The sequence below is a fragment of the Eleginops maclovinus genome, chromosome 4 (assembly GCF_036324505.1).
Source record: "Eleginops maclovinus isolate JMC-PN-2008 ecotype Puerto Natales chromosome 4, JC_Emac_rtc_rv5, whole genome shotgun sequence".
NCBI classification, from domain to species: domain Eukaryota; kingdom Metazoa; phylum Chordata; class Actinopteri; order Perciformes; family Eleginopidae; genus Eleginops; species Eleginops maclovinus.
The window spans coordinates 22,449,896-22,470,004 of record NC_086352.1 but is presented as its reverse complement, the minus strand read 5'-3'; the positions used below and the strand labels follow the sequence as shown (position 1 = coordinate 22,470,004).

At 38.2% G+C, this 20,109-nt stretch overlaps 2 protein-coding genes across 2 annotated transcripts; one reads left to right on the top strand and one right to left on the bottom strand.

Annotated features, from left to right (window-relative positions):
- Positions 1 to 24: 24 nt before the first annotated feature.
- Positions 25 to 6,719, top strand: vegfd (vascular endothelial growth factor D). The gene is made up of 8 exons (XM_063882006.1): positions 25 to 361; positions 3,716 to 3,917; positions 4,008 to 4,128; positions 4,974 to 5,043; positions 5,161 to 5,288; positions 5,372 to 5,487; positions 5,792 to 5,960; positions 6,254 to 6,719. Exons 1-8 carry the CDS (start codon positions 251 to 253, stop codon positions 6,270 to 6,272), a joined length of 936 nt encoding a protein of 311 aa, XP_063738076.1. The 5' UTR covers positions 25 to 250; the 3' UTR covers positions 6,273 to 6,719.
- A 5,216-nt stretch (positions 6,720 to 11,935) lies between these two features.
- Positions 11,936 to 19,836, bottom strand: grpr (gastrin-releasing peptide receptor). Its single transcript, XM_063881353.1, has 4 exons — positions 19,448 to 19,836; positions 15,627 to 15,978; positions 15,195 to 15,308; positions 11,936 to 13,521 (listed from the first exon to the last, which is right to left on the bottom strand). Exons 1-4 carry the CDS (start codon positions 19,834 to 19,836, stop codon positions 13,240 to 13,242), a joined length of 1,137 nt encoding a protein of 378 aa, XP_063737423.1. The 3' UTR covers positions 11,936 to 13,239.
- Positions 19,837 to 20,109: the final 273 nt, after the last annotated feature.

The following is a 20,109-nucleotide window of genomic DNA, read 5'->3' as shown; positions in this document are numbered from 1 at the left end:
CACACACACACACACACACACACACACACACACACACACACACACGTTACTGTGCAGCTGGAAGATCAAGAGTTTGTGTTGCACATGCCTGCATAGAGCGGACAGAGGGTGTGTGGTCTGAGAGACTCAGCTGGTCTGGGAAACTGAGTCAGAGATCCAGCCGGCTCTAAGTGCTTTTTGCCAGAAGGAAAAGGAGACAAGTTCATACTGCTGAGTGCTTCTCAGGGACCGTGAGCAGAGCCAAGGAATAATGATGAAGATGAAACGGACTCTATGCAGAATCTCCTGCTTAGTTACTCTCCTGGTGGAGCTGAGCTGGATAAACGTGGGCCACAGCGTGCACAGAGAGGGAGGAAGTAGGGTAAGTGCAGCGTGAAGCCTTATGTCTTCAAGTGCATGTGATGTGTATCAAATCAGCAACGTAACAAGCTTCTTTGAATTCACTGCTGTTTGTAGATGTGCAACAGCTGGGTTTTTCCTCTCTGTTCTCTTTTACTAAATATAACCATCATTTTGTTAACCAACTTTATCCGGAAAACAAAAATGAAAACATTGGATTGTTTCTATATTCTATATATTCAGGAACTATTCCCTTCAGTTTTGCAGTATTGCGTATCCCCTTTCCGCTTTTAACCTGTTTTCTCATAAATCTTACACTTAACCATTTGCTGCTTAAAACAGTTCCCGAACATGCACTTACCACGATCTGTCCACCGAAACCCAAGTGAACGTAGTCATGCACTTGTACTTACCTATGGCTTTAACAAGTTTGAGGCATAATTGTATCTGCAACTGGGGGATAATTAAACACTTGCACTAATAGTCTCAAAGCTGTCATTCATCACCATTATTATTGTCTATCCCAAATCACTCTCTAGTCAATCGCCTACAACCTTAACCTCTCTTTCAATTCCAGTCATCCCTCTCTCAAGCACTCTCCCTCTCTGTTTCTCATTAGTGGGCCTATTCCCTGGAAGAAATTGCGAGGGGAAACCTCCCTATTTTCTGTTGTTATTTCTTTGATTTAAGTGGAAGCAGTCATCCAGCCAACCTACTCCACCCTCCACTCTGCAACACTGAACACATCAGAAGACTCACATCATTACATTTGTCCAGTGGAAATAGAACAAACATGCCTCAGCCATTTGCAATATTCCTTGACTGTCCTCTCTGTCGTTTGTAAACCATCTGGTATCAGGATTAGGCTTTCCCACCTCAAAATGAGACTATAATCTCATCCTGTATGCTACAGGGATTGATTTTAGGACCATTATTATTCATTATCTATATGAAAAGTCTTATGGAAGTTTTCAATGTATGCTGATGATACAGTGATATAGCTCTGTGTCCACCCTAAATCAAGCTTTTTTTCAGCTCCAGGCTGCTTTTCACACTCTGCAATGTACCCTGTGTGACTTGAAACTCCTGTTTTGCGTTCGATGCAAAAAAGAGACTTGCTGTAAAAAAAAAAGGTCTCTGTTAGAATACAGTGATGTTGTTTATATGAATGCATCTTCTACATGCGTAGGCGTAGGCTCTTTGGATACAGTCTACCGCGGGGCACTAAGGTCATCTCAAATCTTAAGACCCTTATGCACCATTACTGCTTGTATCCTCAGGATGGATGGTCGGCTCTGACCACCAGCATACAAAACCATTGGCACACCCTTATTTATAAGGCTATTCTTGGTGCTCTTTCACTTTATTTGCAGATTTACATCTATCAGAAAAGTATGGGAACCCATTGGCTTTGCCCTGAGGATAACCGTCCCTCAAGTCCCCACCGAACAGGGGAAAACAACTTTGAGTTACGCTGCTCCACTTACTTGAAAACTGCTGCAACATGAATTGAAACTTTGGGAGCTGGTATGAACAGTTTTTAAGTGCTTCTTAGTGACCGAGTCTGTAGATGCTTTTCAAGATGAGATTCCTGATTGATCATACTGTATACAATATGTTCTCTTTTATTGATTTTCATTTGTGTTCTGTAACTGTATGCTGCCTGTCTTGGCCAGGACTCTCTTGCAAAAGTGGGTATTCTCAATGAGACTATCCTGGTGAAATAAAGCTAAACAAATAAATAAACATTATCCTCCCAACTATCACCCTCAGAAAGATCATTCAGTTGTGGATCTTTAAAGTATATCAAAATATTAAAACAAAAGTGAAACTGTAAAAAGGCACAGTTCAAACCATAATCAACGATGCAGTACACATTGAACTCATCTGAAGCATTATTTATCACTCTAGATTGTTTTGGTGTAAATTGCCAGGTGTTGGAGATATTGGCCGTACAGGACCGTATGTCTGCCTTCTCTCAAATCAAGTTGAACTAGATGGCCCTCAGCTTGGGGTGCTCAAAGCACCAACAAATGTAATGTAAATTATTAAACATTGATGCTGTCATAGTCTGCTGAGATGTACCTTTAGCTTGTTTAGGAGAGCCTCAACAAGGTCTATGGATTATTTCGAGTAACTTGGTCATGATTTCTAGATGTAGAAACATAGGGACAGTGCTCTGAAGTTTTATAGTGTATTGTTTTAATGCTTTAAGCACCACACGCCGTGTGTGTGAATGCCAGTAGATCCGGGAGCTCTAACATCTGGCTACTCAAAGCATCTTTGGGGTGAACTGTCCCTTTAAAATGGACTTATGTAATCATCTCTTTATTTTACAACTTATTTTATCCAAACTGTTCGGCTTCCATTTTGTTCTGCTTTTGTATGTAGCATGGCAGGTGGTTTTATGGTTTTCTCACACCACTGCAGCCTCTCAGAGTGGATGATGATGGTTGTTTGGTTGGCTGAGGCCCATATTTATCAGATGTATATAAAGCTGCGTGTCATCCTTATATATATATGAATGTAAACTCTGTCATAGTAGAGTTATGAGCCTTCAGAATGAGCTGTGTTCAGACGGATAAAAACAGATAGGAGCAGAGACACACATTTGTTGCTGCAGCTGTTGATAATCACACTGACTAATGTGTGTGACATCAAGCTGACTGTTCCAAGTAACTCCACGCTACAGCAAACGTAATGCTAACTCAGCCTCAGTGTTAGGCATGCTAGCAGAAAATAATGCTATAAAGGCATTTAATTTGAACCATTCCAGTAAAAATTTCACATGCTAGCTTAAATATTTTTTTTACCACATTAATGAGTCTGCATCCACATTTGTGGCTCTGTGAAGCTGCAGGCACAGCACTGTTTTGAGCTAAATGCCAACAAAATGCTCCAGTAACATGCTGGCTTTAAGCATGGAATATTTAACAAGGCTGTATCTAAAATGGCTACTTATTTTTCCAATAGTACACTACAAATATTCTCCATCACTCTACAGAATGAGTTTGGAGTGCTATACTCAGGGAATAAGGGTCGATACAATATTTAATTATGCCACACAAAACGTAGGGAATCTATAAATTGCCGCGGCTCTAGGCACATGACTATTGTGGATATTTGAGGGGGAAATGTAATTTATCATGGATGTATAAAATGTTCATTAACATTGCACCTTGTGTTCTTGTTGTTAGTATTTTAGAGGAAGTATACCTATCAAATGATTGTATGTTTTCAATTAAGTTTGATTAATGTGACATTTTTGAGGGAAACTAATCCACAAAAAACAGACTCATTCACAAGTAAAACTGAGACAAATGATCAAGAGGTGTTAATGTGACACTTAGAGGATGACCAATTGTGATCCCTGCAGGGATTGAAGCAGTGGGAGAGGAAGGTGCGCTCTGCCTCCAGTCTGGATGAGCTGCTGATGCTGGCAGACTTTCCTGACTGGAAGTTGTGGAAGTGTCGTCTGAGGCTGCAGCAGCCGGAGACCCTCTCTTCTCCGCCTTCAGTGGGCTCACACCGCTCCACACGCTATGCTGCTGAATCTTACAGCCTGGAGATACTCAAAGGTCAAATATACAAACAGTGGGCTAAATGTACTCTGCATGTCTGTGTATGCGTGATTATGTTGTTATGAACAGCGTGTCTCTCCCATTTAGCTATTGATGAAGAGTGGCAGAGGACTCAGTGCATGCCAAGGGAAACATGTGTCGACGTGGCGAAGGAGCTTGGCACCGACCCCTCAATGTTCTTCAAACCACCATGTGTGTCCGTCCATAGGTTTGTTTAACATCAAACCAGATGTAGAACTTTAACATTCTTCACGAAACCCAAAGCTATGAGCTGCACCATTCCACCATTCAACACTTACTCTGACGTTAACAGAACCTCTTAGAAATCATTAATGTTCAAACACCATGAATGTGGTTGTATTTAACACATTTTTAAATAATGTGCATGTTTGACGTATACACACCAGCAGAGAAATGGAAAAAAAAAAGTGTTTAGTGATATAGAAGAGTAATATTTGTTCAAAAGTATTTGAAAAGTTGTTTAAATGTTAAATATTTTCTTCAACATATTGTTAAACGGATCGTATGACATTATGGGAAATGTTGTTATTTAATATCTTGCTGAAAGTAAGAGGATAAAATCCATGCATAACTAATAATCTAGCACCAGCAGCTTGTTAGCTTAGCATACTGTTGCATAAAGACTAGAAACAGGGGAAACCAGGATCAAAGGTAACAAACCTCACAGTACACCTTAAAGTACATCTTAAGCCATTAAATAACGTACATCTAGTTTTGTATACTTTGTTAAACCTGTCAAGTAACTAAGGTATAAAACACCATGTTGTATTTTTACAGGGGTTTATGTGCTGGACTATTTATTGGCAGGGATCAGCAAATCGACTCACCCTCTCAATGTGGTAGAGGGGATAACAAGAGAGTTTTTTACAGATTAAACAAAGAAGTTATGGCATGTTGATAAGTGCGCTATAGAGGTACTGCTGGAAGGATTCTGATCAAAACTGCAGAGACCCCTCCAATTCAACAACTTACTTCAACTTCCCATGCACATGACTTTAACCAGATGAGAATTGTTTTTGTTCCTACTGACAGGTGTAGTGGCTGCTGCAATCAAGAGGGTGTCACCTGCAGGAACACAACTAATGTATATGTGAATAAAACTGTGAGTGACAAAGCCTTAGATAATGGATGTCCTTTTAACCTTTTTGGTTGACCTTTTTCCAAAGGTTTTAAGTGTTGAAACTTTCTTACAACATGTTCTGTGTGTCGTGCATTTCAGGTCCTTAGTGTTATTCCATTCAAGTTTGTACCCGAGCCTGTGCTAATAAAAGTAGCTAATCATACAGAGTGCAGGTGCATGGAGCCCGCAATAATACGTCGTAATGCTCAACCTCACAGGAGCAGCGGGTGAGTCAAAACATTGTCATCTTGTTTCTCACCAGAATCTGATGTGATTTTATTCTGTTCTAATGCATCTGTTCAATTGGCAGCTGCTCTCCAATGAGCCAGCTGTCAGAGGCAGAGGACTCCAGGAGACTTTGTGCCAGTGGCTTGATTTGGGATTGTTCAATTGACCGATGCATACCTTACCCTTCCAGTGCACCAGGTGTGTGTGTGTGTGTGTGTGTGTGTGTGTGTGTGTGTGTGTGTGTGTGTGTGTGTGTGTGTGTGTGTGTGTGTGTGTGTGTGTGTGTGTGTGTGTGTGTGTGTGTGTGTGTGTGTGTGTGTGGTAATCTTCCATCAACCTGAGTTATATTTTATGTTTAGTGCTAATTAGCTAATTACATTTTGAACAAGACGGTGAACAAGGGAAACTTGTCTATCTGCTTCAACATTGGCATGTTTTCTTTGTTAGCATGTTAGCACGCTGACATTTTAAATTCAATGCACCATTATTACCTCCTGCACAGAGTTTCCACTGATGGATTCATGGATGCCTGACTGTGAGATAGACGTGGAGCGCTGTGACTGTCTTCCTAGACCTGCACCAACTCTGCAGCCTGGACCCATCCAACACTGTCAGCTCAACTCCTCCATCTGTGCCAGCAATCATCAACATTTTGATCAAGCCTCCTGCAGGTATTCCTGGGAGAGACTTTAAAGGATATGTACAGAACATACTTTTTCAGTGTTGTAGCAAATACACGGGTATCTTGAGTGCAACCAACCTGCAAACTGTGAAACAATTCAGAGAGGATGCGAAATAAAAAGAACCTGTTTGAAATAAATAAGTGTATTCCTAGGAGATATTTGCAAAATAGACTGATAAACAAAGTGTTCTTAATCTCATGCAGGGATCAGGTTCATCTGGAGTTTCATTATTTGTGAATTTATGCATCATTTATTTTAAATAATCTGTCTTTTATTCACAGATGCAAATGGCCCAAGTAGATGTCCAGTGGGGAATGAAATGACGACAACCTGCTCACCAAGGAAGTTTGGAGGCAGAGAAAAAAGGCTTATAATTTATTTATTGTCCTATTTATTCTGATCACTAATTAAGAAGATATTAACTCATGTGACCATGTTAATTGATTTTTTTAACATGCTTACCTTAAGTTTCAATCCATTTCTAAATTGTATGATTTGTACATTTGTTCATCATGCACTGAATATGTAGTTTATATTAAAAGATTATTTTTTATAATTTTAATCTGTGATGAATTTATGAAAAATTCTTTCACTCAGTCATTATACGTTTTTATATTTTATGGTTTAAGAGCATTACATTAATGTTTATGTGAGCTTGATCCAACATAAAGAAATGCATTAATTTTTAAGGTAATCAAATATTTCTACAAACTCAATGAAATTCATTAAAATTGTAAAACACTTGTTTACTTGTGCAACTGTGTTTTAGAAGTCACATAATTAGTCAAATAGAGGTCATCTGTGAGGGTGTTTAATTTGTTTTAGATACACCTGCATCTGGACGGCTTCTAAAGGTATAGGGTAATGGCACCAAAATGGATTTATTCGCCAAGAAACCTGGGACTTAAAGCATGCAACCACGAATAAAGGCGGAAAAGCAAGACATAACATGCTTTAAAACAGCATCCACATGTGCTAGGCTGTTCAACACACAGACTTAAGGCTGTAACTGGTGCACAATATGTTTGTGTGTTTTTCTTTCATTTAGATAACTTTGGAAACATTTGTTTTATTTTTGATAATAGATAAGCAGAAGAGCTGATAATGTTGAAGACCTGCAGCAGTTTTTCTGAAAGCCGAGTAAACTGTCAATACAGCTTCTCATAAAACTGGTGCGTCACCTGTAAATTGTGACTTAATTACTGCTGTTGCTTGGAGAATGTATTGATTTACATTCTGGTATACCTATAACCACTGACAGTGATGCTGATCTATTCATGGGACAGATTGAGATGCAGTGGTACAAAGCACAATTACTGTCTTGTACAAGCTTATCTGCTGCACTACATGTAATGGCGGTGATGTGAAACATTAAAGAGTACCATATATGTCGTCCCACCTTGTAGTTATAAAGGTATACAATGGTTAGATACCATAAAGTCTTTATGTTATTATGTCTTAGTTCTCCAGAGGAACATTGTAAAGGTGAGGCTGGGAGGGAGATAGCTCTAATAGCACCCGTATACAGTATCAACCCTCCAGGTTGAAACATAGATAGATAGATAGATAGATAGATAGATAGATAGATAGATAGATAGATAGATAGATAGATAGATAGATAGATAGATAGATAGATAGATAGATAGATAGATAGATAGATAGATAGATAGATAGATAGGTAGGTAGGTAGGTAGGTAGGTAGGTAGGTAGATAGATAGATAGATAGATAGATAGATAGATAGATAGATAGATAGATAGATAGGTAGGTAGGTAGGTAGATAGATAGATAGATAGATAGATAGATAGATAGATAGATAGATAGATAGATAGATAGATAGATAGGTAGGTAGGTAGGTAGGTAGGTAGGTAGGTAGGTAGGTAGGTAGATAGATAGATAGATAGATAGATAGATAGATAGATAGATAGATAGATAGATAGATAGATAGATAGATAGATAGATAGATAGGTACTTTATTGACATTCAACTTCAACTCATTATGTATTACATACCAACATGTTGCATTTAAGCACTGCATATTGCAGATGATAGAAAACACGCTGAAGTTACAAGGAGTTATGTCTCCCCCTTGTTTATTATTTTTTGATGAGGGTAAAAACCCATTTATCAAAGTGCTTCAGACAATTCCCATGGAATGTTTTTGTACACAAACAAGTCATGATATCTAATTTGAGAGTAACTCCCCTAAACACATTGCATTTGTCCTTGAGTCTAACAATTAACATGCGATTTTTCCTACATTTGCAAAGACAATTTTTTACATCTAAAATGTTTAATGTTCTCGTCCATTTGTATTACCTCGTAGTCTTCTTCTTCCCTTTGCTGTTGCATTGCTGCATATTTTGGCATTTTACTGCCACCTAGAGATTAATGGAAGAGTCTAAAACCAATTGGGATTAATGTGTATCCCTTCAACGAGGTGCCAGAACATTTGGGGCACATTTGGCTTCATGGGGTTACTAGAGGCCAGATGGTACAAATGTACATGTTAAACAATTGGTAAAACAGTAATTAAATGACAGATTAGATTCAATAGACAAACAGATATGAACACAATACAAATAATAAAGAGAGTAACTCCAAATGAGTCCAAAACATCTCCCCTCGTTGTCTCAGAGTAGAAGATACATGCAATTATTTCAGGAAATGTGATTTATGGAAGGTCCTTTAATTTAATAATTATGTACATAAACTAACTTTACCAAGTCAGACACAGTAAAAGCTTCTGATGATTGATGAGGATGATACACTATGGCCAAAAGTATGTACATACAGTTAGTTTAGTCACTAACGTTTTCTGTACTTTCAGTCCAATAGTCTGTAATATTGGAGCCTTGTCACCTAACATCAGCCAATTGCAATAAATGTGTGTGTGCTTATTTGATACGGGTGTCTGTTTTCATAACTTGCTTATGTGCATCCTTAGCTGAAAGTGGCCTTCTGAGTGTTCGCCTGGTGATCTATCTGCTTTCTCACGGTAAGAAATGTTCTCCCTGTTCCCCTTGAGGTTAGGATTAATTATTTGCATATTGCAGTCTAGGCCCCCCAATCTACAGTATGAAACAATTTACCTGTTGATATGAATTTTGCTTAATGTATTATTTATTGTAAATCTTTCCTTAAAACAGTATTATAGAGTAGAGTTGAAGTTTTGAAAAAAAAGGCTGTATCTGATTACTCTGTCACTATAAGTCACACACTTTCACTCAGCTATCGATCGTCATCAAGTGTCAAAAAGCCACATCTCACACATTTTGAGACCAGAAAGGTATGAAAGGAAATCAAGATGCGTGAAAGTCATAAAATGGAAACTTAACCCAAAACATAGCAAAAAAAAAAGTTGATCTTACTTAGAATTCAAGGAAACCTCTGACTTCCAGATAAGGTAACCAAATGTAACTATAGGTCTTAAAATGGGTTTATTTTATTTTAAAAAGTTTATCGCTTGCAATCTGTCTGAATTTACAGCGCATTGACTGAAAAGAAAATTATACGCTTTATCATTTTACACACAAAGCCGAAATTAACGGAAATAGAAAATAAAGCATTTCAACATCTTCTTTACAACAAAGAGAAACAAACCTATTAGGGCAAAGTGTAAAATGATTACTCTGGGACACAGAAGGACAATACCAAATCCATTTTGTGTTTTTCAAAAGTGTTTCTCTTTTCCCTTAATGCAACCATTTCATTTTTACAATTATAGCTTTTCCTTTACAACCTTTTACTTCTTACATAATAATAATAGTAGAAGACATAAAACAGCTCCGATATTATCTGTTTATCATTCGGAAATAAAAATGAGACAATAATTATGTGAATTTGTTCATTTTGTGTTTCCAAATCCAATGGAATTATAAATAAATCTGACATGGCACAAAGACATTAATAACACTTGCTCTGTTGTTGACTGTGATGAATAGAAATGCTGTAAAGAGGCTCTCATGTCACCAGTTATAAAATTCTGCATGAGGCGACATTGACATCAACTGTATAAACACGATGACATTCAGCGCTCTGACGTCCTTTGGTAGCGCTGACACTTTGTCTTGGCATGAGTGGCAACAAAACACGGATCGATACACCGCTTCGTGGAGAGAAATAACACCTATACGCAATAACCTTTACAGAGACTTTTTGATGGCTTAAGGAGATTCAGAGATGCTTATGAGGAAAAGCCTTTGAAATTATTTAAATAAAACAGTGCGATTGAGACACAACTTCACACCATTTAAAAAGAGAGCATTCAACCTAAAGGCTTTATTTCTTGAGTTCTTCAAAATGAGGAAGAGTATTGAAAAGCATAGCCTTCTTAGTCACACGTCAGTAAACAACAAAGATTCAATGCTTTATTGCTTTTAATGTTGGTATTTTTTGTTCTTTTTATTTTTCATTTGATCAATTGAAATTTCAAGAGCTCAACTCTGAAAACACAAAGGATGAAACAGAGCATTTTTATTATGTGTGACATAAACATATGAACAAATATTGTTCTTTGTTTTCTTATTATCTTACACAGAACATGTTATTTTAGATAGTTTTGTTCAATCGAATGCACTTGATAATAGAGGTATTGTCTAGTCCTACAGACTTTATGAGTTTGTCCCTCAATATCTTAGATGTTTGCCCTTCAAAGTGAAGAATCAACTATTTGCAGCATATTGAAGAAAAAGTCATTCCTGTAGGACTTTTTAAAAGGGAGTTTTAAATCATGAGCTTCTATTGGTCCTGACTTGAGTTTATTTTATTACCTGAATTGAAAATGTAATAACAAATCCTGTTTTACGTTTGAGACCCTGTACAGAATGAGCCTCACTATGAGGATGACATGTTAAGTAGATGGTTGAGACCATGCAGGACAGAAATTTGGCAAGGCTCCTACACCACAATTAAACAAACACTATCCAGACTGAATTATACACCCACTCACAACAAACACAAGCATGATCCTCTCCCTCAATGAAACTCCAAATTAGGACATTGCGATGTGACATGGTGACTGTGAATCCAGCAAGTGACAGGGCAGAATAATCATGTCCAGTGAACACAGTCGGGCAGAAACTATGTGTTGTGTACACAGTCAATTGCATTAAAGGTTATATTTTAGGGCAATACCTATACAAAACTCGTCTGTGAAGTGTTTTGCTCAAAATACCAAACAGATCACCCATTGCAGCATGCCCCATGCACCTCTATTTCAGCCCTGTTCCTGAAGTACTGATTCTGTGACTGTCTCTTTAAATTTGAGCTGAGCTGAAGCTGGCCAAGCCGCTTTGGAGGGCATGCAGCTCTCTCTCCTCTGTGAACGTTAAAAACATCTCTCTCTTTTTAACGGAGATACTCAGCTAAACACTGCTGTGATTAAACCCCATATTATCTTCAAAACCACATCAAGCATTATTTCTGAAACACTTCTCAGTGTTTACCTCTAGAACAGTGACATTATATGTATTATATAAACAACAACTCTAAGTCCCTCCTGCAGACATCCTGCTGAATACACAGACACACAGAGGTGCTGCGGAGGGGATTCAGCTTGTGACTGTGTATTGCGGACGATAGGTTGAGACGTGTCACGTGGCTGGGACGTTGCCAGGAGTTCAATGTAAGGCCAGTCCACATTGCGGTTAGGACGTCCTCAATCCGAATCAAATCTGGATCAGCTCGTTTGTACCCCCCTTTTTGGAGAAAGAAAAGGGGGGTACATATAACACATCAAAAAGAGCATTTTGCATAATAGGGGACCTTTAAGACTCTAAACATCACCAAAGACACACATGAGGATCCATTTTCACTAAATGTGGAAACTAATAAAATGCACACTAGTTTGATACGTTTTTATTGATTTTTTAATTGTTCTTTTTGAAAGAGAATTGCACTGGGCAATGTGTTTAAGCTAGCCTGTCAAATAAATGTACTTGAGAATTGCATGAAAATGGCATACACAATCACAAGCAAAGCAGAAACAGACATTGCGTAATGCATCACCACATTACAAATTCAATTTCTAACACATTGATTTATATTCACTGTTGATTTGTACAAGTACACCTTAGTCTCGGCTCTATAATCATCCTGTAACCAGTGGACAAATAACATTTAAGATACATCTATGAAGAAAGAGTTTAAAGTTCACAGTTATCATCACAGCGTCAAACATTTAAAAAGATTGTGCACACACGGTGCAGGTGACTTATTATACATCAATATTCAGAAGAATGTTCACCAATAAAAGAATATACCCCATATTAGATAGAGACTACTGACTCTCTCACTTATTATTTGACAAAAAACAGAGCACGATTGCCAATTTTTGTGAATTTACTGTATTACTATGGAATTATATGAACCTTATGAGCCTTTCTAAAGACTTATACTAGTTTCTACTTTATCATTGTGTGTCTTTTCAATTCCCTAAATCTTGTCCACGTAGTTTAACATTTTCCTGTCTCAAATTCTGCTCCTCTGTCAGATTTGTAAACATGTATGAAACATGTTACTCTTGTTGTTCAGTGAAGCCATCATCAAAATACCATTTATTTTGTCTCTATGGTTTAATGTTTATCTTTGCTCTGACTTGGAGATTTAACATGTAGTCGCATGATATTCAATTCCCTCCAAGGAGAGAGATTCCGCCATGCTGCATTATAGGACCCTGTCTCCTAGCTACCAGCATGGCCACTTTTTATAGATATATTTATAGAAATGTGTATTATTATTATTTTTATTTTTTTATAAACTACTGACAACATTTCTCTGTGTTGGAATTCAACAGAACTCATAACACCAAGCTAAGGTAAAGATGAAATATATTGTCCCACAACAATACTTATGAGAAACCACCGTTTCCCTGTCCTTTTGAGTTCTTCTGTTGCCTAGGCTACACACCGCTGGTTCAGTGTTCTCATGAAAGCGTGACATGCGACCAAAGCCAGAGGTAATTGTGAGAAAAAAAAGACTTACATTCATTTGTAGAGTTTTTTTAAATAATGCTCGCTCAACACAGCTGCTTGTTAGAAAGAATCAGTTACACCTAAAAATAAATTTACTGGAAAAAAATAATTACGTTTATTACGAAAGCAAATCACTAACGGAGCAATGGATTGCAATGACATACTCTTTTACGTGATAATATGTATTAATGATATTATTTGATTATTAGGTAAACTGAAATCACAACAAAAAAGTGTGTCCCTCACAAAAACAAACACACACAAACACACTTACACACTTATAAACACACATCATTTACACACAATCCTCCTGATACACTTTTCTGCCATTGATCATGTTCAGACTGGCCATGGAGTGACGTGAGCTGCGGACGGACGTCAAATGTGTGTTAAAACGAGTCGGGCTCTGTGTGGAGCGTTTAAAGATTATACGACAGCAACAACACAGCTGCTGGTTGAACTGCTTCTGGAAAGTCTCGCTCAGCAGGTAAAGGGCGAAGGGGTTGAGGCAGGAGTTGGTGAAGGCCAGGATACGCGCGACAACGCTGCATACAAAGTGAAGAAGGGAAGTGTCCACCTTGTAGGAGAGAGAGACATGGTGGAGAAAACATTGATAAGAAGATGGAGAGACAGACAGAGGCAGGGACAGATGAAGAGTCATTGGGCCCCTGGGCCTGTGACGACGAGAAACTTTATGAACGAATAGCCTTGCTATGAACACATTAAAGGCTCTTATATTCACAACACAGGATTTCTGACGATAGCCTAGAGATTATTTTGGCTTCAAACAGCGTAATGAAGGGGGGAAACATAGCCTAGGCTACCTTCAATAAATTACTCACACAAACAGATCAGAACACACGACACACAAACACGTTTCAGAAGCAGGCTATAAAATGTTACGATTAAAATGATCGTTTAATAATAATAATAATAAATATTATTATATTTATAAATTATTATTATAAAAACTATACTAATTATAATAATAACAATAAGTATGAAGAATAGAATAAGATAAGTGTCACTTGGCTGATATCTGAGTTGAATAACAACAACCCATGGTCCCATAGGACCCATACAGCTGGCCTGTATGATTGCACTGCATTGTCGGAAACAGCAGCTAACTATAAAGACATATGACATATAATCCATGCTATTTGATAAGCCCCTTTCAGATACCAAGAATAACTAACATAACAGGGGGGCATGGAGCTCTTGCAGGGGGGGCACAGCAAGGCAAATGGATGAGGCAACAACAAATATGGACAAGAAATAACTAATTTATCATGGAAATTGCACATCTGTGGCCTGATTATTACACACAATGAGCTAAATTTGCATATGCAAGGGGGCCCAAAACACCTTCCACATCACACTGATCACATCACTCACAAGAAAACTGCTTGAAATCATGCATCGACATCAAGGTTGAGGGGGAATGGGGGGGGCTCGACAATATTCTAACCTTCAAAAGGTTGGGAACCCCTGCTTTATGGTATATCCTACTCCATTCTAACTGATTTAAGGGCCCTTTTCCGATATTAGGAATGAATAACATCCATAAGCTGTGGTTCAGGGGCCCTATATGACCTATCATATGCCATTCTATTTAATTTAAGGGGGGGGGGCTTTAACGTATGAGGGATGAATTAATTGGACAACCCCTGGCATATGATTGAGGGGACCTATTGAGATATATTACATAATATAACCAATGTTATGGCTTCAGGGCCCCATTACTTTTATTATGTTGTAGAGACAATATTGAAATGGTAGCGCGGAGGCTTGGGCTTCAGGGCCCCCTTGGCTCTTGGGCCCCTGGGCCTGGGCCCGGTAGGCCCTTGAAGTAATCCATCCTTGGATAGAGTTGTAAGTAAGTAAGGGATGTAACTGAGCACAACTACACCATTTAAATATGAATGCACTCTGGTATAGACAGAATCCGAAATGTTCACCCAATGAGCACTTATACACTGTTACCTTAATTTTCATCACACAGTCAACCCCTACTTGAAAAGTACTTATACCTCTTCACATTATTTACAACCCCGCCAGAATGTATACATGAATATATGTCTACATGTATGGATATAGTTTATGACCACTTGTACTGTAATGCAGCCTGAGCAGAACTGAATCCGAATTAAGGTACAACTACAACCCTTTTCACGGTACTGTATGTTGCTCTCTGTGTAGTACAGATTGAAATAAATGAACATGCTACGTAGCAAAGTGCTATTTGTGTACCTGTGAGTAGTGATAGGAGCGATATAAATAGATGATATGACAGGGAAGCCAGCACACTGCAAAGAGGCCAACAAACACCAGCACTGTCTTCGCCAAACGCTTTCTTGATTCAACCTGTTGGTTACAAAAACTCCAAATCTGAAGAAAAACACTGTTGTGCAATAAACATTATTGTTAAATAGCCATTAAAAAAGAAATATCCATATATGACTAAAGAAAAGATGACAATACAACAAGTTCTGCATTTAAAATTCAAAACAAACATACTTATTGTAAAGCAGAGCAAATCTTTTACTCCTGCCTACTAGTGGAATAATTTTTGAACCAGAACTTATGATGTATAAAAATATATATATATAAATAAGTAAACATTTGGCATGACCTCAGCATATGAAATTGGCTATACCTCTGATAATAACAGTATGAACTTGCCTGTCGTCTTGCATGCACGTTCCCCTCCATAGGCATATTTGAGGCGCTCCTCATCAGGCTCTGGGCAATGAAGGTGTAATACACAGATATGACCAACAGGGGAATGATGTAGAACATTAAAAAGGAGGCCATGGAATGGATCTTAGGGTGCAGTTCCCCAGCATGGGGATAAGGAGCACAGGTGACGAAGCTGTCATTGGAGGAGGTGACGCTGAAGGTGTGGAGGTCAGAGTAGACGGCCTCTGGGATCGCCAGGATAAGTGAGAAGAGCCAGATGAGCGCCGCTCGCAGGACGATGCTGGAAGTGGTGTTGGATGTTTGGATGTCCAGAGGCCTCACGATGGCCCTGTACCTGATAGTCAATAGATAGACACAGTTTTATTCGGTAGGTTCTTTACCGTCAGAATCCACATTGACGTTGACACCCTTTTTAAGTCAGCAACTGTCAGAATGATACCATATAAAGTTGGTACCTTTTCACACTAGACACATTTATTCAAAAACCTTTATGCTAATTATTATTTGCAGTTCGGCTGACTGTTCATCACCTAGACCAGCAAGAGCAGATGTGTTGGCCACTTGAGGGCAACAAAAACAAGCTGAAAACAAATCATCAACATATTATTCCTTATATTACACACCTTGTTAAAGTCATCAAATCTGAGTAGATGAATTCCCTATAGTAGATCACTGGTATAAATAACACACTCTGAAATTGACACGTTTTAATCTCTGAACGCAGCTCACTAATTGTTCAGGCAAAAGCAACATATTTTTTTTATCGATAAATTCATTAAAAATCTATATTTTGTGTCCGAATATCGATTGATTTTGAAAGTAGCTGTGTTATAAGATGAAGAAGGGGTCCTACACATTCTGTTCGGGTTTTTTTCATGGTTATGCCCAGCTCTCTGTACATTATTGCTTACTTTGATGATACAGTGAATATTTTAACAAACATTTGCTTTATATTGTTACTCGGTATCTGGGCAACGATGCTTTTACAAACGTAATCACGTGATCTATTGTTCTATCTATCTATTGATCTATTATGTAAAAAATGGAAATTACCTTAAAAGTCAGTTACAGCCAAAAGGATAGTTCAAAAACTCACGTTTTTTATTAATATGTTTATTAGAAGCAGTATATAGTTTGAGTTTGGTGTCTAGGCTCGGGCCTCATCACTCCACATATTTTCATAGAACATTGAGTGATGATTAGATAACTAACCCCCGGGTTTACAGGTGGAAGCTGGGGAGGAAGCTGGGGTGGTGTTGGTGGGGCTGTGAACATAGAAGCAGCAGCAAGGTGAACGCTTTAGCAGTGTGGAAGCAGCAGTAGCAGCAGCAGCATTAGCGAGAGAGAGGTTGGCAGATCTGACAGATTAAATAGAGCGCCAGACTTAGGAGACTATGTTTGGTTGGTTGCAAGAGTGGCGAGGGGCTATATGCGAATGTATCATTGGTGCTTGTGTTGACTGCCTGAACTAGCTCGCAGGTTTCACCCCATTAATGTCAGATTAGATTAAACACCAGCCCGATAAACACATTTATTAAGCAATCTGGCAACCCAAAAGTTCTTGATGTCATGAAACTAATCTATTAAGCAGTAGGTGTGAAAGCCTTACCCTTGTGAACAGTTATGAATAGTTAGAGGAAGTGATGTTTATTAAAAATGTTGAACATGTGTATTCCTGGTCAAAGGTAGAGAAGGAAATGAAGTACTTTTTTTTTCTATGCCCACTTTACCTCCAAATAATTCTTAACTACATATCCTGTCTATTTTCCCAGTCATACACACTTGAATATACGACATTCAAGGATATATATCTTATATCTAAGAGCTGTGCTCCATTAAAAACGTACCTTGAATTGACTACACGTCAACATTGAGATTTTTTAAGATGGAGCCCTTTGCACAAAATGTAATGTGTATAAAATGTGAGTCTTATGTCAGCCATTCATATACCCCATGGTTAAATGATGATATTAAAAAATATATATACCATACTGCTCAGTATGCTGCTAAAAGAAATGTATGAAAAAATAATGCCAACACATTTAACTAAACAAGTCAATGTTTAGAGCGGTGTAGTACAGACAGGTTTAATTAAATGAGAGATGTTAGTGAAGATCCATCAACATTCACCTCTCCAGCAGCCATGTCGAGCACATTCTTGTTGCTGCAGCATGCAATTTAAACTATTGATAACAAATGACATATAGATAATCTTGTTCCACCAAATATGAAGTTAAACCTTAGACCTGGAGCTCATTTCTTCTCCATCTTATCTCAGGTCCCGTAGGTTGTAGCCTAAGGCATACTGCGAAAAATCTATAGTGAGGTGCCTCTCTTTCATCATCAGAGGCTCAAAATAGCTTATAGGCAAGTTGTTCAGCCTAGTTCAAAATGTCATTTCTGTTTCTAATGGGTTTTCTTCCAACCTATAACTATGAGACACTGGGAGAGATATTCGTTATTACACATGAGGGTTAGGAAAGCTACTGTTTGCAGTGCCTTTTGTGAGCTCAACACTCTCAATGTGAGCTACCACTTTTGGGTAATTTTGAGCATTAATAAAAACACAAAAACATGTAGGATCACACACTATTAAAAAAAAACTGCTTACTAAATGTGTTATCATTCCAATATGTATTTCAAAGAAAAACAATTAAAAATGCAAAGTAAATATGACTTGAATCTGGCTGGATATTATGTATTGTTGATTTTCTCATGTGAAGTCCATCAGATATGAGTAGCTATCTCTGTCAAAATGACTAAAGATACAGCTTTCCCCATGGATATACTGTCACCTTTATTGTTTATTTTATACACCAACTCTTGCATAAGCAGGTTTGCTAAAAGGCCCTTAATGAAGTAAACACAGATGATAGTAAGCCTCTTGGAGTAGAGACAGAGTTATTCCTAAATTGGAGTGAGTCAAACATAACCCCCTAACCCTAATACCTTTAAACAAAGGAAGTTTACATTGATTTTAAAAGATGCAATTGTCTTTTATTAATTTTTAAGTACTTTTATCAGTGAGGAGCCAAAACAATGTAGAATTATCTAACAGAAGACACAACAAAGATTGCATTTTTTTTAAAGAAATAGTTGTCCTTAAGTGACCACAACTAGATGCTTCAAATGTTTTATTGTCCTGAATTGAAAGTAGTTTACCTTCTGCATCCTCTGATGGCTATTTAATGCTTCTGAGGAACAGAAAAAGGAATACCAGTTCAACTTTGACATGGGACATGAACCCAATTATATTGAGACTTCTCCAGGAATAATCGATTTGATTGAAACAATTGTATTATTTACACACTGCTTAATGAACACACACACACACACACACACACACACACACACACACACACACACACACACACACACACACACACACACACACACACACACACACACACACACACACACACACACACACACCTGTATTTTTTGTAAGAAGTTATTATCTGGGGTTTCTCAGGCTTTCTTTCACATGGACTTTTAAACATTATACGCAATTTAAAATGTAAATATTGCTAATTTCTTCGAGAATATGACTGATATTTTGTCACCCAAAGGATAAAGTATTATTGGGATAAGACAATAACAGTTTGAAAAAAAATGATTAATTATTATTACAATCTAATACTTATACCTGTCAGCAGCATTATACAGAAGCACTTCGCTGTCATGCATATTACTCCACGATCAATGACAATACAAGAAAACATTTGGATAATTTGGCCGATTTGAGGGCCATTATAAAAGGGATCAGACTAAAGTGTCAATAAAAACAAAAAATAGTAGCCTACCTGTCAGCAGACAGGGCTGTAAGAGTGAACACAGATACCCCGACCGAGGTGAGCTGAATGAATGGGATGACTTTGCAGCCCACTCTCCCGAACAGCCACTCATCTGACAGGTAGCGGCTTGCATCCACCGGAGCGCAAGTCACCAGCAGTAAAACATCCCCGAGTGCAAGGCTGGACATGAAGAGATTGGGCACATTACGGACGGATTTGGACGAGCAAAAGGTCTTGATGAGCGTGATGTTGCCGATAAGCCCCAAAACAATGATAACACCGTAAACTGAAGCGATGACCACGCCGGTGAACCACATCGTCCGTGCCGAGCTTTGGAGAGCAGTGACACTACGCGGAGCGGCCATGGAGTACGAGTACAGATTGCGACGAGTACACATTGCCCATCTCTCCCCCCGCGACCACTCAACAGGGTTTCTCTAGTACAATATTTCAGAAAGGCGAAACTACTGTGGTTACAATCTTTTGACTGACTTTAGGGCTCGTCCTCTTCTGTGTTTAAACATCCCCCATGTTTAAACACACCGTCTTGTTGCCAAGTGCGCTCAAAGATTCACAACATGCACCAATAAAGAACAATCAATATGTTTGTCTGTGGTATTGGATTTCAGAGAGGAAATAAGAACAATCATTAGAGTGTGAAATATTGAAAA